Source organism: Peromyscus leucopus, chromosome 14, assembly GCF_004664715.2.
Source record: "Peromyscus leucopus breed LL Stock chromosome 14, UCI_PerLeu_2.1, whole genome shotgun sequence".
Taxonomy (NCBI): domain Eukaryota; kingdom Metazoa; phylum Chordata; class Mammalia; order Rodentia; family Cricetidae; genus Peromyscus; species Peromyscus leucopus.
The window spans coordinates 39,830,138-39,857,785 of NC_051075.1; the positions used below are offsets into that span (position 1 = coordinate 39,830,138).

Sequence of the window (27,648 nt, forward strand, 5' to 3'; positions counted from 1 at the left end):
GATGTTTCTAAGAAGCCCACTCTACACAGTGCCTGGATGGAAGACCCTGTATTAGTTCTAAGAATTTTTCATCTCAATAGCTCTCAAAATAGCCTTCCAGACTAATAAATGAGGTATGCAGCTTGGATAATAATTTAGATGTATCCCGTAGAATACCCAACTTAGAGATTAAAAAATAAAATTTAAAAATATGTCCCATTTGTGTGTGTGTGTGTGTGTGTGTGTGTGTGTGTGTGTGTGAGAGAGAGAGAGAGAGAGAGAGAGAGAGAGAGAGAGAGAGAGAGAGAACAGAAAAAAGGTAGAGACATTTTGATCAAGAGAAACTGTAAGAAAGGCCAGGAGGAAACACTTGTTCCAGAACTTTCAAGTTGGGAAGTCAGATGGGCTAGATTAGAAAGCCCACCATAATGTGCATATACCATAATATGCACATACCATAATATGCACAATGGCATCATTGGAAAGCTGCATATTCTGTTGGGGACATGTCCCATACCATCACATACAAAGCTGTTCTTTCTTACCCAGAGAAACAAGAAAAGCACAAGCTATATTACAAAGAACAAAAAGGAAGACAAGGTACATTTGCCCTGGGGATATTATCTTGGGGCAAATTCTCCAGTAACTTTAGGGCACTCGAGTGTAGGCACAAGTGAACAGAATGCACACTGCAGAATTTCTGGGATGCTTGATGACTGCCACAGGAGAAAATGCCTGTTCTGCTACCTCACAGTGGCTTCACTCTAGGGGCTTCATGTGCAATGGTAATTTTTCCCTAGGGGAATTTGCATGCCAAGGCTCCGTGTTTGTCTTTGACAGGTTTCAAAAACAAGAGAACATTAAACTAGAAGCTCTGACAAGGGTACAGCCAGGAAAGGAGGAAGGAAACGGCACCAAATTCAGCTGAACCATTTAAACTTTAGTTTTCTAAGTAATCTCTTGGGTATAGTGCCCAAAAAAAGATTTCTCATGGTAGTTCAGAGAATGGGGAATGTTATACATTGCTGGGCTTTCTCCCTCCTGTGAGGGCTTCCTGCCTCCCTCCTCTAAAGAGGAGCACCATTTGCCAGCGGGTGGGTAGAAATCATGGCAAGCTTTACTCTAGCTGTGATCAAGGAAGATCATCAGTAATAAAAATGGCCAAGTGATCTTTATTCAAATGATGTGTTTCTCAGTTGAATTACAGCTTACAGATGGGATGTAGGTGTGATTGAATATCCTGCCCCTCATTTAAATATGAGCATGGGAAGAGCAAAAGATGTGTCATATCCCACCACCTTTGTTGCTGAGATGATCCAGGAAGCATACCACACCCACCCACTTAGCTCCTCCAGAGGCGGTCAAGGTTTTCCATGGCTCACAGTCAGAATGGGGAGTTGTCTCATTCACTCTGGGCTCCCTGGTGCCTCTCCTTTCTTCTCACCTGTCTGCTGAGTCTCCACACTATCCAACCCTTCAGCATCACCTTGGCTAATGTTTCCTGTCTATGACAGCATGGGAAGTGCCCAAAGTCCTATCTAATCTTCTGTCCGTGTCTATGATTTCTGTGAGCCTGGCCTTTCCCTCGGGCATCTTCTTCACCACCACCACCACCACCACCACCACCACCACCACCACCACCACCACCACCCCCGCCCCACCAAATGGGATTCCTAATTGGACTCTCCTAATAAGGTGCACAGGGAATTCTAGACAAGCTGGAGAAATGAAATACCATGACAGGCAATACTGATGGCCAGTTCTGCACAATAAAAACCCCTCTAAGAAATCATGCTCTCAAAGGCTTGAGATTGGAAACCTACAGAAAGACTAAATCCTTTTATTTATGAATGTATTCTTTGTTTTGTTTTTTCCTTTGGGTGTTGGAGAGTGAAGCCAGGTCCTCACACAGGTAAACACATGTTCTGGGACTGAGTTACATGAGCTTCGCCCAAGAAATCATCCTCTTCTGTATCATTGAACATTAAAAAGTAACCAGGCACCAATTTAAGCTGATTATCCCTCCCTAAGCTGGTTCTTCTGGGCTCTCCACCTGGAAAATGGTGTATTCTTGCTCAGCTGGTCATAGAAAGTTCTGGGGGTTAGAGTGAGGCCAGTGAATTGCCTAGGGTGTGAAGTCTAATCAGGCAGCCACTCTCAGGGCTAAATTTGGTCTTGAAACTCTACCTCAAGTCAATCACCAACTTCAGTCAAATCATCCTCCGAATTATGTCTTAGCTGCACCCTGCACATTGGGTGATTGACATGTTAGTCAGAAGATGGGGATGCTGAGCGTTTCCTTTCCTTTGTTATCACGGCTCCACTGGTACCGGTTTGTGTTAGAATTGTGTTACAGTGATCTCCCATACTCTTCTAATCACCAGTGTTCAAGTGACTCAAACTTAAAGCCTAAAGCCTCAAATCCTTCATTACTTTCTGTGAAGGAATTTACTTGGCATTGACGGTCCCACAAGCACCTCCCACCCAGCTTGGCTTATTACTCACCATTTTCTGCGTATGCCATGCTCTTCCTCATCTTGAAACCTGTTGCATGTTCTTCCTTCATTCTGGTGACGCTCGGAACCCAGCCACGCAGTTCTGCTTCCCTAAGCATTGCGCTCTGGGCTGGAGCTTGAATGGCAGCTCTGATGTCATGTCCTTCTTTGTTTAGTTAGTGTTTACACATAGGCACTGCCCTCCTACCCCCAACACCGAGATGCCAGCTTCTTGGCTGTTTCCATGATATCAAGCAGCCCTTGTTGGCTTTATGCCACTTTGCTAAATAAATGCTTCTTAGACCCAACTGTACTGCTTAAGGGCAGCTTTTTACACACAATGTCTCCTTGTTTCCTTCCATTGATACTCCTTTCAATCACTGCTATCTCATCTCTTCCTCTTTGGGAAATAGAATGTACAAAAGGGGGACTAATGAAGGCCAGTAGAGACTCGCCTAGTGAATGAAGGCCAGTAGAGACTCGCCTAGTGAATGAAGGCCAGTAGAGACTCTGCTGTGGGATGTTCTGTATGTTCCTCGTGGCTTTACCCAGCAGGTCCGCATAAAGGATGATTAGGACCATGGGCCTGAGTGCAGGTGTTTGAGATGGTCTGCACTTGGCTGTGCTGGGGGATGGTCTGTATGTCAAGTTGTTCTGATTGATCAATAAATAAAACCTGATCGGCTGTGGCTAGGCAGGAAGGACAGGCGGGACTAACAGAGAGGAGAAATAAAAGGACAGGAAAGCAGAAGGTTGAGGCAGAGAGACACTGCAGCCGCCGCCATGATAAGCAGCATGTGAAGATGCTGGTAAGCCACCAGCCACGTGGCAAGGCATAGATTTATGGAAATGGTTAATTTAAGATAAAAGGAAATGGTTAATTTAAGATAAAAGAACAGTTAGCGGGAAGCCTGCCACGGCCATACAGTTTGCAAGCAAAATAAGTCTCTGTGTTTACTTGGTTGGGTCTGAGCGGCTGTGGGACTGGCGGGTGACAGAGATTTGTCCTAACTGTGGGCAAGGCAGAAAAACTCAAGCTACAAGACTCGCCTAGTGAATGAAGGCTAGTAGAGACTCACCTAGTGAATGAAGCCCAGTAGAGACTCGCCTAGTGAATGAAGGCTAGTAGAGACTCGCCTAGTGAATGAAGGCTAGTAGAGACTCACCTAGTGAATGAAGGCTAGTAGAGACTTGCCTAGTGAATGAAGGCCAGTAGAGCACTTGCCTAGCATGCACGGGCTCTGGGTTCCAGCCCCAGTACCACATAAACCAGACATGGTGCCACTCATCTATAATCTGTGCACTTGGTAGATAGGGGCCAGAAGATCAGGAATTCAAGGCCATCTTTCACAACATAATAAATTGAGACCAGCCTGGGCAACATGGAACCCTGTCCCCTCTTCCCAAAAAAGTGCAAATAAATCTTTACAAGAAGCAGAGTTCAATCACTTGAAAACTTAGCACAGTGGGAACCGGAAGTGTGGATTTTGTCATCATGTTCTGTACGTGCAGGGTCTCGTGGTGTTTTCTATTATTAATGCAACAAAGCTGTAACCCAAGCTGGGGCTGGACCCTGTAGTTCTGGAAATGGGAGCAAGTTGAACACCTGGCCTCAGCTCTTCTGACCCATCCTCAAGGAACTTCTTTATGCCTTTTCCAGCTTTTGCATTTCCCAGCAAGATCACCACAAGACAGGGAGAAATATCTACATTTAGTAACATTTATTGATGCATTCAGTATCAAGTACATAAGTGCAAATATCCAGAGTCCATGATTAAGTCCATTAGGAACTACAGAGAAAGTAATACAAATTGTAATAAAGTCAACATGCTGGCACCTTTTAGTTACCATACATGTAAATCAGCACAGCCATCCCATACAATAAAAGTACTGTGTATTCATTTTGGATTTATTCTTAATTTAATCATTTGTACGTTATACAAAACTGATTACCATATGTACGGTCAACTGTTTCATATTATTATTATTTTTTTACGTTGTGTGTGTTGGAAAAATGCTAAAACATTGGCCTACAAGTCTATATAGTGTTATTAAAGATGAATCCAAACCAGCAACCCAAGGACATGATAAGCGATCACCAATATTGTGTCAGCGCACTTGGCAAGAAAGGCCTAGCCACAGGGACGTCGAAGCTACGGGAGCATTGCAGGGGGACAGGGAAGGAAGGAGAACGTGGGCTCTCACCATCATGCACTTTTTTTTTTTTTTTTTTTAGCAACACAAAATTAAAAACCACATCTAACACACTTTTCTCTATACTTTAGTGATTGACACAAGGGACTCAAATATCCTAAGAGTACAGGAAGAGCCTGAAAACACCTGTCTGAAAGTTTGCCTCTAAGATTATGGTACTGGGAAAGGGACACAATCAATTTGCAATAACGAGGAAGCAGAGAGCTGTTACCACTCCAGACACCCCCATCCACGGCCAGCTTCTCCTGGGATATCCGTCTACTCGGTGTGCCTTTTGGTACCAGGGATTTTAGCCTGGATCCTACAAAGGCAAAACCAAAGGGTTACATTGCAAATCCACAAAGTCATTTTGTGTATTCATCACGTGGCTTTCCTAACTGGGTCACCCAATAGTGAGGCTGTTTGAGAAAACTTAGTTTCATGTGTGGGTCTCTAGAAACACTTATAAAACAATAAAAAGGAGCTGAAAGTCAGATGGTGCCCAGACAAGAGAGCCGCATTCACAACTTTTTAGTCGATGGGACGGCCACGTTGACTTCCTTCATGAGAAGTTGGGAGAGTCTTCTGTAGAGATAGAAGCCTTCCTTAGGTGACCAGCAGTGACTCTACCACAACTTCCTTCTGTAGAGAAATCACCACTGGTCACTTCATCGAGGGCGCTTCAGGAAGAGGAGAGTGTAATGACTACACCAGGAAGACGAGCATAAATTGAGGCGGTTCCTGGCCATGGCAATCTCTTCACCCATGGTGTGTCAAAATACCGGGAAGTGGAATTAAGCCTGGGTCTTAGTCCTAGCTATGGCTGCTCATTCACTGAATGAACCTTCTCCACAGCTTAGAGAGCCGTGTGTGTGTGTGTGTGTGTGTGTGTGTGTGTCCAACCGTCTGTCTGTGCATATGCAGGTATTATATGTGTGTGTGTGTGGGGGGGTGCATACATATGTATGTGGAGACAAGGACCCAATTTCTGGTTCTTCGGTTGAGCTCTACCTTGTCTGTTGAGACAGAATCTGTCACTGGCCCCAGGCCTGCTGACTAGGCTGAGCTGGGTGGTGGATCTCAGCGATCCTCCTGGCTTCTGCCTCACTAGCACTGGGATTATAAATTCTTACTGCCATGCCTGATTTTTCTTAAATGCCGGTTCTTATGCTTGAGTAGCAAATAATTTCCTGGCTGAGCCACTTCCCTAGAAAATTATCTTTAACCTGTGGGTCCCCAGATATTGCCAAGGTTCCTAATGTTATCACTTTAGGATGGGATCACTCTAGGAGGTTTTCGTGTATTAATCTGAGGCCTTAGGAGTTCAGCTTGCAGACTAGAACAGTCATGTTCCTCTGCACTAGGCAACCTTCAACATTCTAGAACTTAGTGTTTTACAGAGGAACAAGGTGATTTGGTGGGGTTTCCATCCTCATCCGTGTGGGAGAGAGGGACAAGAGGTTCAGATGGGGACAGATGTTCTGAAACAATGAGAGACGACGTGGTAGGAAGTGAGGGGGAAGCTGTGGGGAAGTGGGTGGAGCCCACTTTAGAAGTTCTGAGCTGAGAAACAGATGCCCACAGCATAGGCAGAAGCCAATAGGCCAAGATCTGGCAGTTTCAGACAGAGAAAGCAGCAAGTACAGAGGCCCGAAAGGAGCTTCGATGTTGGGGGGGGGTGTCCAAAAAGCAGGCAGTAATGGTGTTAGAATTTGGGGGATACTGAAAGGGTTTAGATGCTTTTAGATGCCATTCTAGGTAGTGGGAAGCCAGGTATTCTATTAGGCATTCTATTCTAGGTAGTGCAAACCGGGCAGAGGGATGATGCAACCTGATTCATATTTTTAAAGGAATCATGATGGTCGCTATGTAGAAAATAAAGGGGGAGATGAGGGTAAAAGCACTCATGGAGGGAGAGAGAGTTCCAGAAATCCAGGTGACAGATGGTAATGGCCAGGATCACCAGGTAGACACGAAGCAGGCAGGTGAACAGTCTGAGATTTAATTTGGAGATGGGGCTGCAAGGATCTGTTGACAGACTGAGTCTTGTATGGGCAGGGAGAATAAGTTGGACTGCTTGGTTTATGGCCTGAGCAATGCTAAGCAAGATAATGGCATTTACCAAGATGGCGGGACAGGAGGTAACCAGACTCTGAGGTCCAACTGCAAGATACTTGGCCATGTAAATCTTAACTGTCTACGGGACATGTGAGAGGAAAACATCTAATAAGCAGATCTGGGATGAAGCAGGTCTGGGATGAAGACACAAGTATAGAGCCTGTACCCGCTGGTCTTGTGTCAACTTGACACAAGCCAGAATCATCAGAGGAAGGAGCCTCAGCTGAGGAAAGTTCTCCATAAGATCCGGGTGTAAGGTGTTTTCTCAATTAGTGATCAGTGAGCGAAGGCCCAGCCCACTGTGGGTGGAGCCATCCCCGGGCTGGTGGTCCCGGGTTCTATAACAAAGCAGGCTGAGCAAGCCAGAGGGAGCAAGCCAGGAAGCAGTTTCCCTCCATGGCCTCTGCATCAGCTCCTGCCAACAGGATCCTGCCCGGCTTGAGTACTTGTCCTGACTCCTTTGGTGATGAACAGCAATGTTGAAGTGTCAGCCAGATAAACCCTTTCCTCCCCAACTTGCATTTGGTCATGGTATTTTATCACAGCAATAGAAACCCTAACTAAGACAGCCCTGGATCTGGAGATAACTTTTGAAGCTATAGGACCAGATGAGAGGTGGGTGGGAAGAGGAGGAGCTGAAGAAAACATAAACGATGGTAGGCAACTGATTTCTGCTTGGATATGTGAAGACCATCAGGGAGATCACTGCTCCATAAGGCACCGATGTCCTTGTTAAACAGCTTTAATTATCGCTACTTTTACTCCTGTTTCACATGAACACAAGAGCTGGAATTTCCACTCACTGTTCCACAAGAAGGAAGACAGACAGACAGACAGACACCCAGCCATTCCTTTGCAGAGCCAGACCTCCAGATTCTTGAAGACGGCTATTGTACCCTTTCAAGGGAAATCACCTGTAGAGAGTGATGTCGGGTCTCCTCTGGTCATTACTGACAGATTGCCAATACCCTGGTACCCTGCTCATCATTGTGGCATTACTCCAGTGTGTCAGGATCTCTTTTAAAATGGTCAGTTCACCACACACACACGGTGGTGCAGCTACTCAAGAGGCTGAGGCAGAGGGTTGCAAGTTCAAGGCCAGCCCCTGCAATTTAAACAGTCTGTCTCAAAATCAAAAGTCAAAAAACGAGTGGAGCTGGAGCTTAGGGGTAGAGCGCTTATGTGAGTGAGGCCCCAGGATCAAGCCTCGGTATGTGGACAGTCCCGAAATGTGTTGAACTCAGACATCGAATACGTAATAGGGGATAAGAGTGAGTGACCATAGTCTCTTTAGATGTGGGGTTCAGTCTTGCATCAGTAGCATCTAAACTTGCACTCATTCTTAAAAACGATGCCTCAGCACGTCACTTGGCTGGGATTGATGAATCAATCCCCAAACCTCATTTCTACACCCGCAACATCTGTTTCAGCTCATCCACACCCACCCCGTTCTCTAGCTGTAAAGCAGGCTTTGGGAGATAAACCCAGGACTTGGCTTCTCTTGGTTGTTTTATTTTTTCTCACTCTGGTTTAGCCCTGTAACTTGGTCCAGATCTCGGAATTCATTTTGAGCCTTGAGCTAGCCCTCTTTCAAATTTGCATCTTATTCCAAGCTTCATCCCACCTAGAGTGTTGGCATACAGCTTTGATTTGTCTCTACACAGTCATGAGAAGTTATGAGGCTGAAGGTGATAGAATCCTGCACCACATTGCTTTATCTCAGGCAGATATGTGATAAATTAATGAGCATCCTTATTGCCACTACTATTTACAGCTCCCTATAGAGCCGGGAGGGTTACAGCTTCTATAGAGTCGGGGGGGGGGTGTTACAGCCCCCCTATACAATCAGGTAGGCTACTACCTAGGTGCTACAAATGCCCACTTGTAGTTTTATGTCCAAGATCTCTGAATGTTATTTAATAAATCCGTGACTGGAGCTCCTTGAATATTGGAATCAAACATGAGGAGTCCTAGTTTTCAAATGAGAACAAATGTCCAATTTCAAGGAAAATGTAGGCACTCAGAATGTTGTCACTAAATGGAGTAAGGCTATGGATTCCTCAAACCATGGCTGTTCTGATTTCATGGAGTCAAGTTTTACTGTATCCTTATGTAAAAAAAAAACAATGGAGACATATAATAAAGATGACAGCACCCTATCCATTCTCATGGGTGACATGTTTTTGTTTTCAAAGCTTTGATTTCCAACTATACTTTAAAAATTATGCTATATATGTTGTTATGTATATATGTATGTATATTATATATACTTTTCTGCCATTTTCTCTTCCCTTATTTTAGCTCTCCAATGTCCAGTCAATTTGTTGGAACTGTGATGGCCTCTGAGCTGACAGTCACATTTCCAATCTTCCCAGTCCAATTCTCTCACTAGACTGTCACCAAGTGATTTCCATACAAATGCAATTCCGATGACATCAGCCCGCTACTTAGAAGCCTCAAGGGCTGTTGTGTGTAGGGTTGAGATCAGAGTGCATCCCACCTGGCTTTAGCCTTTCTCTTTATAATCTTTCCAATCGATCTTGCCACTCATTTGAGCTGCAGACACAGGGGCCACCTCACTTCCTGAGCATTTCTGTGCAGTTACCCATGCTTAGGCCATTTCTTCTTGCGATGTGTTTCTCCCTATTACTCTCTGAACAAGAGCATCATGGTCCAGACCAAACAGCATCCTACCTGAATGGCTTTCCATTATATCTACTATTTCCGCACTATTCTGACATTAGAATTTCACACAGTTCTCCTGTAGTGCTTGCATTTTTTCATAATTATTTCTTTATAATTTTATTATTTGTACCAATAGGCTGAGAACTCCTATCAGGTTGGACTCAATCATCTTCACGTCTTCTGTGTCACCGCACAAAACAAAAACATCCTCTTTAGAACTAAGTATCCAACCCCACCCGCACCAACAAAAGTCATAGATGTGATTTCCTCACGGTCCCTTAATTGAATATTGTACAATTTTGGCCCCTAACTTCTAGTTCCAGTTTCCAAATTCCCACTCTGACTTTCTGGTGCTGTAGTTCTTAAACATAGTACTAGCTTCCCAAGAGTTACCTGGGGACTTCTTTAAAATGTAAATTATAGGTCATGGAGCCGAAACACAGAACTTTTAATGCTATAGGTTTCTGAGTCTCTGCCTTTGAACTTACTCCAGGCTTAAGCGCCACCACTTTCCATACTTTGCCATTCTGTCATTTCGTCACCTAAAACAAGGACTGTTTCAGTCTTCATCTGTTGACTTTCATTAGCTGGCTACATTGTGGGTTCCAGGTGATGTTTTCAGGCATCAGGAAACGTGCTACATATCCAAGACAAGAGTAGAACCCAACAGAGTTTTGCATGATTTTAAGGGGAAGAGTGTAAACAGGGCATGGTGAAAGTTAAACTATCCTACGCATCAAGAGAAAATGGCAGCTGCTGGCCTGAGATACCGGGCAGAACGTAGACATGACCGTGCTTCCTTATGGGTTCGTTACCACCCAGCCTAAGCCTGACCATCTGAAATGTCTAAGTCTAGCCATTGCCTAGGTCCAGCCACATAATTGTTTGATTACTAAGTGGAGTTGATATTAACAAAGTCGACTCCTTTCATGACATGAATCTGTAGCTGAAGGACAGTCCAACTTTGTCTTAAAAAAAAAAATCCTAACAAAGAAACACAATTATGACTACAGGTGGCAACAGACATAAAACACAAAGATGAGAGCTGGAGAATCACCAAGCCGACCATGTTAGCTGTGGATGAGTAAGCCTGACATTGTTATCTCTAAGTGTCTTACGGTAGCTCCGTAAAGCAGGGTCTGTTAGAGGCAGAAGTCTAAAAAGGCAGTCGTTGAAACCAAATACACATGCGTGGTGTTGAAAGAGTATAATAAAAATATTTAGGTAACAAATTATTCATGCATTCTAAGGTTTCAAAAGTAATTTTACTGTTTGAAACTAGTAGTTTTGGCTGTTCAAAAGACTGAAGGTGTGTTCGTTAAGTGTTTTCAATGTGACTGCTCTCTTAACATTTTCTGAATCAGACTTCCTTCCTTCTCCCTCCATCTTGTTCTTGAACATGGGCCAGCCCTTGGGGAGAGTTTAGAATTACTAACTTGTTCAAATATATTCATTATGGTACCTGAAATAAACCACTGACAGTTTTATTTAATTGGGGGTTTGAAAATTATACTTATTTTTGAAATAACATAATTGAGATGAGAATGCACGTCTGACTCAAAGGAGTAGAATATAATAACCTATTATTTTGCTTCCTCTAAATTACATCTAACAGATCCACTCCCGTGCCTGCTTCGGAGAGGGACTCCTTTCTGTGAGTCCCATTGTGTAACTTACTTCGCCACGACAGTGTTTATGTGAGTCCTCACAAGTCCCAGATATTGGTCGATCTGTGCCTACAAAGAGGAGGAAATCGTGAGCATACCCAAACACCGTGAGGTCAAAATTCCACATGTATTTCTGACCCCATTACAACTCACCTGGTGCTTAACATACACCACGGGGAGAGTAAACATCGAAACCACAGCTGGGGTGGGAAAAAATATTATATCATTAGAACTCTGAGAACTATCAACAGGAACAAGCTTATAGACACATTTTTCATAGACATGAGACTGTAGCGTTCTTTGGGGGGAAAATGGCACCATAGATAAAAGATGACAGGGTACTGCATAAGAAAAACAGAAGGCTAGCCGGGCGTTGGTGACACACGCCTTTAATCCCAGCACTCGGGAGACAGAGGCAGGCGGATCTCTGTGAGTTCGAGGCCAGCCTGGGATACCAAGTGAGCTCCAGGAAAGGCGCAAAGCTACACAGAGAAACCCTGTCTCGAAAAACAAAACAAAACAAAACAACAACAACAACAACAACAACAACAAAACAGAAGGCAGAGCCCTCTATACATGCATCATTGATCCTAGAATGAGGGTGCAATGGCAATGTGCCCTTTCAAGATGACAACTGATTGACCCAGAGTTGCCACTGTAGATGTATATATACTAGAAGGCAATTTAGTGATGTGGCTGGAGAAAAAAAATCATCCATTATTAGCCTGATGATGGTGGCATATCCCTTTAATCCCAGCACTTGGGAGGCTGAGGCAGGAGAATCTCTGTGAGTTTGAGGCCAGCTTGGTGTACACAATGAGTTCCAAGACATCCAGGGCTACACAGAGAAACCCTGTCTTGAACAATAAAGCAACAACAAAAATCCATTGTTAATTGAACTACTACAGTTCAAAGGGAGATCCTCTCCATTTGGGGGTATCTGATGCTCATGCCTAGCTATCTACCAAGAAACTGAAAGCGGACAGCCATGGAAGCACCATGTCTGCAGTGTGGGGGGCATGGGAAGCACTTACCCATGAGCAGCAGGGTCAGGCCATTGAAGAGCGCGCCGACGTAAGTCAGGAGCCACATGAGGACTGCAAACTTAAGAAGGAAAGGATCGTCAGGGGGCCCACCACCGTCCCTCCCAGATGGAATCCACGTCTTTCCTGAGTTAGGATCTTAATTGGTTTAGTTAGGATTTCAATTTTTCCTCCCTAAAGACTAGAATGAGAGGCAAGAGGAAATGGATTCCTGGGAAACGATTTTGACAGGAAATGAAAGTATGGTAAGGTATCCAAAGCTCGCCATCCTGGTCCCTTGGAGAACTTGAACCATGCTGTTGTTAAGATTCCAGGGACCCAGTGAAATCATAGGCTAAGCTAAGCATCTGGCACACTGCAGCTCTTGGCCTGTATTTATAAGGGTCCAGGGGTTAAGAAGGGTTTTTTTTTTTTTAAACATTTTTAAATGGTCTGTTTAAATAGTAAAAGTATTCAATGATCTGTGACTTCACATTAAATTTAATTTACAGTGTGCATCAATAAAGTTTTATTGGAACACAAACAGAGCCCTTCGTTGATAGATTGTCTTTTGCTGCTTTTGTGCTGCAATGCCAAAGCTGGGTAGGGATAACATGGCCTGAAGCAGCAGATACTGTGTGACCTTACAGAGGAGGCTTGCTGACCTCTGTTCTGGTCCACTATTGTTACATCACAAACACGAGCACAGGCAGCAGTGGTGGTCCCCTCACATGTCTCTAAGTATCTGCAGTCAGTTCCTGTTCCAGGGATGCAGGTCAGGCCCCCGTCTCCCACTGCTCCCGCTGACTCATTGAACAGTACCAGGCAACCCGTAGCACAAGACCTCAGCCACAGTGTGCACAAAGCACTCTTCAAGGACAGAACACTCACGGCCACCTCTCCCCGCCCCCCACCTCCGCTCGTGGGCTTGCTGAGTCTTGTTTCAGTGGTTGGGTTTGATCAGGAAGTCACAGGGAAGTCCAAGCAGTCTGTTCAAAGAAACTCACTAGATCAGTGGTCCTCAAGTTATGGGTTGTGACCCCCCAAAAGACTATTGGAAAACAGATATTTAGAAAACAGATATTTACAGTTCATAACAGTAGCGAAGTTATAGTTATGAAGTAGAAATGAAAATAATTTTATGGTTTGGGGATCACCACAACATGAGGAAATGTATTAAAGGGTCTCAGCTCTCAGCCTTAGGAAGGTTGAGAACCACTGCTCTGGCTGGAGTGAGACTACCTGAAATAAAGCCTGCCCCCTCCCGCCGTCTGCCTGTCTGTCTGTCTGCCTGCCTGCCTGTCTGTCTGTCTCTCTCTGTCTCGTGTGTGTGTGTGTGTGTGTGTGTGTGTGTGTGTGTGTGTGTGTGTTCCAGATCCTCCTCACACTCTGTGCTGGGCATGGGTCTTCCCTTTAGATGCTCAACCCGAGGAGTTCTCCAGGGCTTACTATTAGCACCCTCCAGAGTAAACACAGTCTTCACATCCCTAAAAGTGGTTAATTAGGAGACTGAGACCTTGGTTTGAGAATCTATATCCTCCCACGTAAAATGTCTAGAATTGTGTGTCCTGGGGTTGACCCCAGTTCTTCCAAACGCTACTGGGTAACCCTGATAAGTGTCTAAATATCTCCGAGCCACAGTTTTGTCATCCGTGAAACGAGAGGACCAGCTTGGATGTGTGTTATGGCGCCACACAACTGGAGGTTCTCAATTCTAGGCTAATTAGTGACTGCTTTGTAGTCTATTGTAGCTGCCTATTGTATTCTTCCTTTGGGGAGAAGGACTGAAGACTGTAAGGCGAGGAGCAGAAGCAGTCATACTTTTAAGGAATCCACCAGGTCCTGGACGAGGAAAAGTCTCCGTAGCTCCTTGAGCGTGCTGTTCACGTACAGCTGCAGGCAGTCCGTGTACTTCTGGATCTGCTCCTGGGACAGGGTGATCTCCAGCTCCAGGTAGGCCCTGTCAACAAACCATCCCAGGGGAGAGCCATCAGAGGGCTGAACGCCGCCGGCTGCACCCCAGGGCCAGGGAAGTGCTCGTCACACTGGGAGGCTGGTGGCTGGGTCACCTCCACGACACTGCTGGCTGTGGGATACCATGCACACCGGCTTCCCAAACACTGCTCTGACTCTCTGGGGGCTTTGCGACCCTATCCGCAAAACGCAGCATTTAAAGAGTGAGCTCAGAGAAACCAGGAAGACCCATGAGCAGTCGACTCCTTTACTGATGTCTCTACACGTGTCAAAGGGATGTGCATCTTTCTTAGATTCTGGAGCGATCTGAAAACCCTGGCTGCCGAACTGTTCCTTGACAAACTCGAAGAATTCCTATTTTAATTCTGGAACTGACTTCCAGGTTTCTCTAGACAGCAACGGTAACTTCAGTGGCCTGGCCCATATTAAACGCTCATCGATCCTAGTGAATGATGTTCTTGGTAATGAGACTTTTCTTTTTTTTTCATTTAATCAGGTGGCTAGATTTAACTGATGGATGGTAAACAAAAATAAAATATAGAATATATGCATATAATATACATAAGCTTTCTGTGCCTGGCCACACTTCTCCACTGAGCTCTGCCTTCCCTTCCCTTCCTCCCTCTCCTGTCTGAAGACAGCCTTGGGCTGCCTGCCTCGCCTAGGGTTCTTAAAGGCATGGGATGAACAGAGATGGAGAGCCAAGCAGCCTCTGTCTTGAGTTGTACTGAGTGTTACAGGCTAAAGGCTTTACTCTAGAGCTCCAGGTTTAAATCCCCACTCTTAATGCTGTGCATATCTTAATGAAGTTTAGATTTAAATGTTATAGCTTTTCTCCCCTTGGAGAAAATACGAAGATACTGATTTGTCCAGATAGTGTGGTGTGATTAAAAGTCAGGTGCTCCCTGTGTTGATACAAGTGACTAGCCTGAGGGAGTTTTACACTTTAAATTTGCCTCCTAAAGAACAAAGGTCGGCCTATGAGTAGTTTTAAGCTATTGTTCCTACTACTGGGTATCAGAAGAAAGAAGCCAAATGGGACCTAAGTCCCCCATATTTCAGCCTTGGGGGTGAACATGGCAGCAGACACAATGAAGCTCTAGAACAATGGATATAGATGACTCCTGGATGGCTAAGGACAGAGAAGACGGATAAAGATGAGGACTTCGGCCAGGCTAGGGCCGCTCAAATCTGGGTTGTGTGTGTCCTGCTAGGAACAAAGACTAAGCCGCGTCTGCCCTCTCTCTCCTGTGGGGATGGGAGTGTGTGAAAGCGAGCTGCGGCCCAGATGGCCCAATAGCTCAGCATTAGAAAGCCACAAGGTAGCACGAGTGTGTATGTGTATGCCACAGTGTTTGCACTGAGGTCGGGACCACGAGGCCGGGAAGGACGTTCAGGCCCCCAGCCCCCAAACTGGGCGTCACTTTCTTTGCTGAGGCTCGGCTGCAACTGAGGTTTGGATCCAGCAGACAGGTGAGGCACAGTAGGGGGACAGGCAGAGATGTCACCGGTGAGCTCTGGAGACCGGCCCAGGGCCAGTTAGAAGGTGTGTGTGATACTCACACCGAACTCTGCAGGCAACCAGGCTCACCATCTGAAGTTGGAGCAGTTTACCATAATGGAGTTGGTTGGATACCGCTGGCTAGGCTACCACTGCTCTCTGCCATACTCTGTGTATCTGCACAGTTCACAGATTGCTCTGGAAAAGGTGGGGAGGGGAGGCTGAAGAGACGGCTCAGCAGTCAAGAGTGCTTTACTGCTGTTGCGGAGGATCAGAGTTCAGTTCCCGGCACCCGTAATCACCTGTAACTCCAGCTCCAGCGCGCGCGCACACACACACACACACACACACACACACACACACACACACACACACTTACTTAATATTTTAAACAGATAAAACTAAAACTTTTCTCCTTTTAAATATTCATTCTAACCCAATTTTCCTTTCATCCAGATGCAGGGAAGGATATGCAGTAAGAGTGCTCATGAACCTTGTACCGCTCAGAAGGTTGGGCCTTTAAAAATCCCAACACCCCGTAGTCCTCATTCTGCACCTGACCTTGAATGTGTCACTTTACTTCTTAGAATCTCAGTATTTCCATCTGTAAATAGGGATTCCAGTGCCTGCCCTGCCTTCCTTATAGAGGTAGTTAGATTAGGAAATTGTTGAAACTCTCTTTAAATGAAAAAACAAAAACAAAAACATGGGACCAGGGAGTTGGCTCAGAGGTTAAGAGCACTTGTTATTCTTTCAGAGGACCTGGGTTCGATTCCCAGCACCCACGTGGTGGCTACAACCTTCCATAACCCTATTTCCAGAGAACCCAACAGGCACTTATGTAGTGCACATACATGCAGGCAAAACATTTCATATACACAAGGTAAAATTAGCAAAACTAAAAAATATTTTTAAAGCATTACATGTGGACAATGGGTTGTGATTACCTTTGTAACCCAGGAGTGTTACAATAAGAATGAGTTTGTTCCAGAAACCCACCAGCAACTTTAGCTACTAAAGACGGGCATTCAGGAAAACTCCAGAAGGTTCCTGGAGTTCTGGGGAAACGTGTCCCGCTACCCCTGGGCCCAGCAATGAGGCGGAGAGGGAGCCCAGAGAGGCAGGGTGAGGGCCAGTGGACCGGGGGCACTCACTTGAAGGGGTGACCCTCGTCCGTTTTCTGCACAGCCTGCAGGACAGACTTGTAGATGCGGAAGCTGATGGTGGCTGAGAGGGCGGCCAGGGCCAGGTAGGCGACGACGCTCACCACGCTGAACTGGGTCAGGGAGAAGAGCAGCAGCAGGAAGCTCCCGAACACAATCCCCGTCTGCTTGATGTCTCGCCAGTACAGGAGGTCAATAGCTGTGGAACAGACACACAAACCGCTTAACTCCGGCACGGCCCAGGCCAGCTAGTCGGCTGCCACTGGGGCCGCAGTCTCCCCCCTGGCATTTAGATTTCTAGAGAGCGGGGACGCTGACTGATACCTCCATTATGATTCGGAGAAGTCCCCAGACGTTAAGGACGGTCTACACATTCACAGGTGTGACTCTGGTGAGCAAGGGCTATGCTACCCATACAGTGCCTGGGATCCTGTGGCTTTGAAACAGACTTGAAAGCACAGAGGACTCTGTGGAGGGGCCGTTCTTCCCTCTGAACACATTGATTACATGGATAACGGCATGCCCTGTTGTCAATATTTGGTTTCAACAGTGGCCTACAGATGCACAGGCTAGCATACGGCTGGTCTGCATGAGCTGTATAAGTGCCCCTGCCACGGAGACCAGGCAGCCAGGAAGTGGAGTCTGGGAAGGAAGGTGATGCCTTTGGAAGGAAAGTCAACACGACCTCAGCCAATACCGCATGCACCTGGACCAAAGTAGTTTTCTTCCAAAATCCAGGAGAAAGTGAGGCACATGGCTGTGTAACAAACCCTGAAGTTGACACTCAGAGTGCTGGAGACTGTCCCCAGGGCCTCTTGTATGTGAGTGAGGCTTTTAATCAAACCGCTTGAGATATCTCTGAAACCTCTTTCAATTTTTATTTTATTATAATTGTTATTTTAGGGCTGTGTCGCCAGCCCCAACTGACATCTGAATTCGACTCTTGTATACCTCCCTGTCGTGGTTTGAGTGAGAAAGGCCATCATGTGTTCATATATTTGAATCCTTGGTTCTCAGTTGGTGGAACTGTTTGGGGAGGATGAAGGACAGTGGCCTTCCTGAAGGAAGTGTGTCACTGGGAGCAGGTTTTGAGATTCAAAAGCCCATGCCGTTCCCAGTGTCTCCCTCTCTACCTCTTGCTTGAGATAAAAAGCTCTCAGCTACTGCTCCAGCACCATGCCTGCCTGCTGCCATGCTCCCCACCACGATGGCCATGGACTCTAACCCTCTGGAACCATGAGCCTTGTGTTTAAACATAAAATTACATTTCTTATATGACATGCACACATGGTGTGAAGGTCATTTTAGACACCATTTTAAGCATTTCTGTGCAGGCTACAGTCTCATGGTGGGGCATATCGCCATCTTGAATTGTGTATGTTAGAGATGATGAACCTGTATGCAAAGAGTAGCCCGCCACGCCTGCTGATGATCTGAGGCTAATGAGGAGACATGGGAACAGGGCACAGCGGTGCACTAACCCTCCTCCCAGCAGATCTGTCTCAGGGGGCTGCAAGGCAAGACGCTCTTTCTCAGGGCCTCAAGGCTCCCAGCAGTGTGAGGCTCGAGAGAAACCGTTCTCTCTACCCATGGCCTTGCACCGTCACGATGATCCCTCAATGGCTTCAACTCAAAGTTACCCACAGACAGCCATTTGTTTGAAAAAAGCCCGAGTCCCTTTCTCTTGTGATGCTTCCCTTATACAAGAAGTAGAGAACGGAAAAGCTCACGAGCATACTTGGGAATGAAACAAAGGTTTTTACTTCCATCTTAAAAAGAGGCTCAGGGCCACAGGTGGGTTCCAAAAGTCACTATTATGTTAAAGCCTCTCTCTGCTCCCGTTACCCGGCACCCCGACTGACCATTGGTAATTAATTTCATTGGATAACTTTTTTTTGTCCCCAAAGTCTATGCCATCATTGTCTTCATTTTTTTTTTTTTAATGTCAAGATGCCAGAACCAGGTACTACATGAAAAGATTTACTTTTCCTTAACAATGAAATTCACACCACCCCACCAAATACTTTTCCCTTTAGAAGAGTGCCGAAGTATAACATTTTCAGGTGCAGAAGGCCTTTGGGAAGAAATGATCTGTGAGCTCCTGCAGCCCTGAGAGCCGGTGACAGAAGGGGGAGACAGCAAGATCTCCACATGGCCTGGCTCCTCTTGGCAGGCTCAGAGGCATTAAGCCCAAGTTTGGCAGGGGTCTAGACCATCAGGCTCGAGGTCTTGGGGGGGCGGGGGGGGCTCCAACAGTTCTCTTCATTGAGTTAGTTCCTACCAAGGAAGAGATGAACAGCAGGCTTTGTGCTGGGAGGTGGGGTGATAACACACGAGGTATGAAAATAGAGAGTTTACAGTTACAAATGAGTAACTGTGCTCTGTTTAAGGGCAGCACCACCTCATGGGCAGGTACACGGAACACAAACACCTTGCAAAGAAGCCTGAGTTGTCCTGGGAAAGGTGGTTTACACCCAACTCTATGGCTTGTGAAGGATTACGGGCCACTCTGCTAGTGATTTTCAGACCCGAAAGAGATAGGATTTGCCACTTCCGCTTGAATCCCTACTGAATGAGTCACTAGACAGCTGTCAGTATAGGTTTCTTCTAGAAAAGCCTTCTGTATCTCTGGCCACCTGCTCCAAAAGCTGAGCGCCGCTGGTCACCAGTCTGGGCCAATCTTGGAAGAATCTGTGGGCAGAGACATCGACTGAGTCCACCGCTCAGATTGGACTGAGACAATGTTGGATGCAGTCATCAGCCAGCAGGTATGCCCATCAACTAAAGATTACGAGAAGCTTCCATTTAGGAGATCAACAGAAGTCTGGTAAAGGGTGGGCTGTGGACTCTGAGTACTTTGTGCCAATAGTATCTTTATGGATACTAAGCATTTTCATGTATTATTTCATTCGGGCCTTACAATAAACCCATTCGACAGGCAGTATATTAAGTGAGGAAGCTAAAAATTGAACATGTTTTCTCACTATGTACTAAAGTAGAGCCAACCCTTAAACTTGATGCTTTCTCCCGAACAAAATATTGCTTTTTCCCATTTTCCATTAAATGACCCCTCAATTCATTCAAAATCAATTTTGGGCCACATGATTATATCTTAAACTGATCTCACAAGTAGCTATTTAAATGGATTGTTTTCATTTTAGCAAAATCAAGTCCTTACCAACAGTTTGTTGATCGCTGATTTTTCTAATAAGCATGGGAGTCAAGAAATGAGAAAACGTTCTTTCTGTATTTTTAAGGATGTGAAGGTCCAGTTGGGATGGCTGGACAGTCATTTGAACAAACCCCAACTCAATGCCAGTCTATCTCTATTGCAGGAGGAGATACGAGTTGAGTCTGAGGATGTGGTAGTCTTAGAATGGATGAAGGAAGAAGAGGGTGCTTTGTCAATTTGGGGCACAGTTTGTTAAGGGCATGGGGTAGAAAATTGGAAACATTGTGCAGGACTAGTTAACAAGAGCAGTGACTCTACAGAGGAGAAGGGAGGTGTTGCAGCTAATGAGAAGTTAGCATCACTGATAAAAAGAGGAACAGTAGGTGATTTGGGGGTGAAGATTATATTTGTTTTTAAACCCCTAGATTCTGACACAAGACCTGGAGGTAAAGCCACAGCCTGGGGCATGATGTGAGACAGGAATCGTATGACAATTACACACAAAGCTAATTTTTTAAAAGCTTGGAAGTTAAGTGCTTCTTTAGGTTCCATCACAGTGGCCTCAAGTTAAAATGGCGTTTGATATCGTAAATGTAGAGCTATTCAGGTGTCTATGCACAACAGGCGATTGGAAACTTGATAAACAAGCAGAACCGAAATTTGATAAACTGGATTGAATATTGACACTTGAGTACATCCAGAATAGAGCAGAGAACCCTTGAAGCCCTGGGAGTGGAGGGAATCTCCGAGAAGCTGGAGGCTAAGGGACACCATTTAGGATGAAGCCATAGTTAGAGGTGAGGCTATAGAGAGTCCTGTGGACTGGAAGAGGTAGACACAGCAGTGTAGACTCCAGTATCTATGAAGACAGAAGCTGCCCAGAATTCCAAGGAGAATGTTGCAGGCAGGTCATGCGGTACTGCGCACAGGGCCTGTGCTGGGAGCAGGGAGGTGGAGCAGTAAGGGGCTAGAGAAACGGACGTTCTGAGGAACGAGGAAAATGGTCACCTGTGGAGTAGTAGCTCCGTGCACTACTCATCCTTCAGGCTGAGGAAAAGCTGGGATTGTAGTGAAAACGGATGGGTGAAGACTTCTGAAAAGAGAAGGTGGGTGGTTGAGCAAGGACTCGAAGAAGATGGGATGGGGTCGCTCCTAGCTTCTCTGCTCAAGAAGAGAAGAAAGGGATGTGAGAGACTTTTGGAAAAGAAACAGATACGGTAATGTGAAGTGCGCCTCGAAAATGAACTCAGATTCTACATGGAAAATGGTTAGTGGGTCTTCTTGAGTTTCAGGAGACTAGGGGTACGGCTGACGGTAGGAGAGGTTGAAGCCTGTTTAATGCAATACGATTGTGACAAGCCACACGTGGCTAGTGAGCAGTTGAGTGTGGCTAATTCCAAGTGGGCAGATGCTCTGTAAGTGTGAACGAAAATACAGGGATTTAGATTTTTAAAAAAGGAGGATGTAAAATATCTTGTTAGTGATGTTCATATTGATGATAGCTAATGGTTTTGAATATGTTGGGTTAAATAAAAGATAGTATCAAAATTAATACTGCCTATTTCCTTTTACTTTTTAATGGTGCTACTAGAAAACTTAACTATTTACATGTGGCTTACGTGATGCTTCTGTTGCATGGTTCTGCTCACAATGAGGATTCCAAAATCGGTGACTAAAAGGATCCCCCACAGGCAGAGGGGCTTTGATTAAAGTCAAGGACTCAGGTTGATACAGCAACATGGTCCCATTTTGGGTGCTATGGTCAGTAGATATTGGACTGACCTGGGGCTGTGACCCACAGTACACAGTGAGAGGAGACTCAAATCCAAGGAGTCAGAAGTGAAAATGACAGTACCTGGGACTCAGGCTTACAGTCGGAGACAGATGGACAGGGAGAGTGGCAATAACCATGTGTGGTCAGAGTGTAGGCAAATGAGTCAGTGTTCCGAGGATGGAGTGATGTGGGAGGCTAGGAAGCTGTGATTTCAGAGGAGAATCTCTGTGTTCCACATCCCAAAGGCCGACTTTTACACTTGAATTATGATGGGAATGATATGAACTTGTTAGCAAGCTTTATAGTACCCAGGATGGCTTGAACATGGCTTATTTCCCACTGAAATTCACTTTAGAATTGAATCCCCATTGTGAAGTCCAAGAGGGTGGAAAACTTAATCCAACTAAGGGATTTAGACGTGGAGACACAGAGAAGGGGTTAGGATTAAACTCAATAAAGTCCGCAGAGTGGAGTCTCTATGATTGAGCACTGAGAAGAGGAAGAGAGATCTGGACACACATACACAGTGTGCTCCCTGACTCTTGTCATGAGATGTCCTGGAGCATCTCAAGGTTCTGCCAGCAAGAAGGCCATCACCAGGTACAGGACATCAGCTGTGGCCCTGCAGAACTGTATACCAAAATCAACGATCCTTGACAAGTTACCAGGACTGTGCTACTGTGTTATAACAACACCAAGTGGAACAAGACCACAGCGGATCCAGAACAGTAGGCCCTTGAGTAAAGTTCCCTTTGTAATTCTACAACCACAGCAAATGACCTCGAGTGCTTTGGGCGCAGCAAAGCAGAAATGCTTTTCCTCTTTTAATAGTCTTCTCACGCAGAAAGACCAAGGAGGAGTTAAACAGTGGAGCACACATTCACTGAGCGTGCTCAGGAGGACAGGGGCATCATTGCATCACTTTGACAGTTAACAATTCAGGCTACTTTGCTAAAAAGCCCAGAGGCAACACATTGGCTTTGAAAGGACACCTCGGTGGGTTCTATCAGTTAGATAAATGGGCTAGGCTTGATGATCTCATCTTAGTCCTCATGCCACAGGTATGACTGCACAGCTGCCTGGGACTCAAAACTAATGCAGGCAAAGGTAAGCTAAGAGATCTGAAGAATCTCAGTGTCCACCATCAAACCAGTGTGCCAATCAATCACTTTTGGAATCTCACTAAAACAAGAAAAGTGAGGGTCCCATGAGGGTCGTGATCCATTTTTAGAACTACTGAAAATTATTCTCTATGTCAATTGTCTAGAAAGAAAGGCCTTTACTGTGATCCAAATGCTTTTGGTTTGGAAACTTTTAGATGCACTCAGTTATATGACCCAATAGTGGCTGTGGTATTCAGAAAGTTTATTAAAAATGTATCAGCGAAGAAGACAGTAGCACAGCGATTCATATTTTATTTATAAAACTAAATGTGGCATACGTAAATATAAAATGGCAATAAATTAAACAGTTGTCTGCATCATCGATCCATTTCTCTTTCATTTTTTTGTTTTTCTAAGACAAGGTCTCTGGTAGCCAAGGCTGGTCACGAACTCACTATGTAGGCAGGGCTACCTGTTCCTTCTACCTTTGTCTCCCAATGCTGGGATTAAAGGTATGCACTATCATGCCTAGCTACCACCTTAGTCCAGAAAAGATCAGAGGCACCATTGTATCACAAGCTAATGCTACTTTAAATTATGTCAAGTGGGAAAATGTAAGAAAGGAAAGTTCTGTTGGTAGAAATATCAGCATTTCAAACAGAAAATCACTGACAAATCATATGATATTAATGGTTCTGAACTTTTTAGCCAACCCACAGTGCTTTGCCTGCAGTGACCAACTACCTCATGAGAACTACTAGAAGGCTATTAACAAGTTCTCTCCAATCCAGTGTCCAAAGGAATGATGGGAAAGCCAGTTCCTGACTGATTTTCATGAGGCCAACAAAATATCCCCACAGGGTGCAGACAGGAAGACACTGCAATGACTTGCTCTGTTATCTCCTCTATGTTATATTAAACAGGGGAACCATAATAGAAGTGTAGTAGAATTCTTTAAACAAACTCCAAGACCTTCAAAGACAATGTCTTTTAATGGAATAAACCCCGGATCTCATTTACCAAGATAGCGTCTCCCACACAGCATGGCTTCAGGAGTCCTGAGCCCAGCTGGGAAGCTGTCGACAGAACTCCCAATGCCATTCTCCGGTCCACACTGACGAAAATCAGGCTGTCAAGAAAAAACGCCAGCACTATTTCTAGATGTTTTGAAAGGGAAGGTACAGGAAGCTGGGCATTTCCTATACACCGTAAATACACCAGCATTTAATCCACTCTCTAAATGAGCTTTTGAGGAACAAAGGGAAATAAAGGATGTGATTGTCAAAGCCACAGCCAGCAGCGATGTCTGGCACCTTTCTCCCGTGACTGAAGGTGGCTGTAGTATACAATCCCCACTGGCTGCTTCTCCTGTTGGAGAAGTACTAGATGCTTAGGCAAGCCTTGCCATTTTCCCTGAGCTCCTGGAAATGATTCTGATTCTTATCTCCAAGCTCTAATCAGTAGCACTTAGAGCATTCCTGTTCTTTCCTTCCTGGGAGGGGAACTTGATGACAACTAGGTCCAGGGTCACCGTAATGAGGCCTGTCCAGAAAGTGAAGCCCAGCAGGACACACACACACACACACACACAGACAAGTCAGCCAGCTTCGCTAAAACTCTGAGTGAAGTCAAGGCCTGACTGGCGACAGTCTCCCCACAAACTGTGACGCAAGAAGAACATGGCTACATGAAGGGAAACACTGTGGCTGAGGCCTTAGGAGCACACTCTCAGACAGTGAATAGTCAGGTCTTCAGTTTTTGGACCAGATCAAAATACCAAACTTTGTTCATCTGGTATTTTGGTCATCAAGCATAATTAGGCACAGGATCTCAAGTCTGCTCCACACCGTCTTCAGGTTTCTTGTGGCAGTGCAGCTGAAAATGGGCCGAGGCAGACAGCTGACATTTCTGCTCTGATTTCTAGAGTAAATACCTGATTTATTTTGATATTTCTCGAACTAAAAAGATGTACGAAGAGGAATGATTTCCTGTCGTATCTGGTCCCATTTGTTAGGTTACTGCGCTCTCCTAAACATTAGCCATCACGAGATCTGAGGTTTGCCAGTCCGCAGTTTGGTGATTGATTCTTGAAGGACAGAGGTAAAATATGATCACATTTGAGACCTGGCTAGTGTGGAAAGGGAAGCATGGCAATGCCTTTTCACTAGCTCAAAAACACCAGGAGGGATGGCGGACTTGTGAGTGACAACAGATCTCTCCCTGTCCCATTCAGGAGCGTACAGAAATGAGGAAGGATTTAAGAATTTTATTCGCCGGGTGGTGGTGGCGCACGCCTTTAATCCCAGAAACGCTGTCTCGAAAAACCAAAAAAAAAAAAAAAAAAAAAAAAAAAAAAAAAGAATTTTATTCAGCTTTGTTCTGATTTAAGGTGGATATACAGCAAAGACATATTTTAGAAAAAGGGCACTTTCATTTTCTAAGTTCCAAAACTATAGTTTTCTTATCTGAAATAAATGCTATAAATTTAGAGCACAATTGTAATTAAGTTGTAAAAGGAGATTTATTTTTATTTTTTTAGCTATCACCTAGTCAGATAATATCTTTATTTATTTACTTTATTTTGAGACACACTATCACTTTGGGCTGGCCTAGAATTCACTCTGGAGCCCTGGGTAGCCTCAAAGTCATGGGAATTCTCCTGTCTCAGTCTTCTGAGTGCTAGGATTACAGGTGTAAGGCCCCATGTTGGGCCCAGAATATGTGTTTTACAGAATCATGAATGTCAAGTTTTTAGCCTTTAAATTGTGAGCTTCATTCTAAGGAAGCCATATTTTCCCAAATGGCTGCTGTAGTTTCAGAAGAACTGGAAGAGCAGCGATAGGAAAGGGATGCACGGGGTGGGAAATGTATGTGCTTTAGAGGCTAGGAGGGATGGGAATTTTGGTGTGTGTGTGTGTGTGTGTGTGTGTGTGTGTGTGTGTGTGTGTGTGTTCGTTCTCTTTTCCTCAACAGGAAGATGATATTCTCAAAACCATACACTTAAGTTCTAAGTTAGTTTTTTTCCCTGCTAGGGTCAGTGGATTTTAAATTTTAATGAGATTATAAATGAATTTAAAACATTACTCCATATTTATGTGCCAGAATGTGTTAGCTAGTCCAAAGATGCAGAAGAACTGAAACCCAAATATCATTTCTAACATAAAATGGATGGAGTGAGATGATGGAGCAGAAGAGAATGGAGGAGAAAGGAGAGAGGAAGAGAGACCTTCTAAAAATGAAGAAGGTCAGCTGACCGTGGTAAGGATTTCACCCACAATCTCTATTATGTTTCTTCTCATATGCTTTGTAGAACAGGGCTGCTGTTTTTAATGAAGTGTTAACTCATGAAAATCTAAGAAATAGGACAGATTTGAAGATGCGGACACAGACCAGCATCTTTGCCAAGCCTTTTTATCCATTTAAAAATGGTTATTTTAAAAATAGATAGTGTAGAAAGTTCATCTATACAGATTAAACTAAAACACACAATTAAAATGATGCTAGCTTATTTATCATAGTATTGTTCTTATTTTAGGAATAGCTCATGCTATGTATCTGAAGTTCCTAATTATTTCAATCATATGCTGGCTTATGTTAAATCACTTTAAATTTGTTTTTGAGCTGGGCATGGTGGTGCACACCTTTAGTCCCAGCACTTGGGAGGCAGAGACAGCAGAATCGGCATGAGTTTGAGGCCAGCCTCATATATAAAGTGAGTTCAAGAACAGCCAGAGCTACATGGAGAAACCCTGTCTCAGAAAATAAATCAAAAACAAAAACAAAAAAATATTTTTGCAATCTCCACATCTCATTTTATAAAAACTCTTTTGTTCCTTGCATGCCCAGCCTTTAGCTTCATTTTTACGATGCACATACCTTCAAATCTATACAGAGGCAGACATGTGTGCATTAGATAACACTCGGCAAGTCTTCACACTGACCAGCTCTAAGTGATAGGAATTGGGTGATTTGTCTTTTATCAAACTTCTCTTTGTAAAAATGCATAGTGTGCATGCATCTCTGTTAGGGAAGCAGAAAAAAAATAGCCATTTCTACCTCAAACTCTGAAATATATCCTTATAAAGTTTCTCTTGAAAATGATGGAGACACCGTGAAAAAGAAAACATCCCCTTTATTCATGGATCTGATTGCCTGGACAGGACACATTGTAAATATTATCTGTGTACTAGGAGTTTTCCTTTGCTAAGGAAAGTCCCTGCTCCCCAGGCGAGTAGGTGTTCCCACAGGATCTCATTAGAATCTGCATTGGGGAGGAGTTTGCTATATAATGTTATGCTATAATATTTGGCATATTCTGATAATGAGTCTAAATAAAATGCTGTGTTTGGTAAAAAGTAAGACTCATCTGCCTCTCTATGTAAATGTGAAAAGACCGTCTCTACTAAATTCCTTTATTTGCTCACTTATATGTGTGTGCAAGTGTGGGTACACACATGTGCACAGGTGAGCGCGTATGTGTGTACTTGTGTGGAGGCTGAAGGTCAACCCCTGGTCTCATTCCTCAGGAACCAGCCATCTCATTTTTTGAGACAAGGTCTTTTACTGGGAAGTGAGGATCATTGAGAAGGTCAGATTGGCTGGCCGGTAATCTCCAGGGACCTGCCCATCTCCACCTCCCAGTGCTAGGACTACAAACTGACATTGAGCCTTTTAACATAAATTCTGGGGATCCACTCAGGACCTCATGCTTATTTGGCAAGTATAACTGGATTATTTCTCCAGCCCTCAAATACAATTAAAAAAATGACCAACTCTTTTGGTTACTGTGGCTAAAATACATA

The 27,648-nt window shown here is 44.7% G+C and overlaps 1 protein-coding gene across 2 annotated transcripts in view; it reads right to left on the bottom strand.

Moving 5' to 3' along the window:
- Window positions 1-4,176: 4,176 nt before the first annotated feature.
- Window positions 4,177-27,648, bottom strand: part of Rtn1 (reticulon 1) — a 221,015-nt gene continuing 197,543 nt past the window's right edge. For both annotated transcript variants that reach the window (XM_028858255.2, XM_028858261.2), the window contains 6 exons: window positions 16,789-16,996; window positions 13,981-14,119; window positions 12,172-12,241; window positions 11,291-11,337; window positions 11,148-11,206; window positions 4,177-4,989 (listed from right to left, as the gene is read on the bottom strand). In XM_028858255.2, coding sequence (XP_028714088.1) covers window positions 4,947-4,989; window positions 11,148-11,206; window positions 11,291-11,337; window positions 12,172-12,241; window positions 13,981-14,119; window positions 16,789-16,996 — 566 coding nt within the window. In that variant the 3' untranslated portion in view covers window positions 4,177-4,946. The remainder of the gene's footprint in view (window positions 4,990-11,147; window positions 11,207-11,290; window positions 11,338-12,171; window positions 12,242-13,980; window positions 14,120-16,788; window positions 16,997-27,648) is intronic.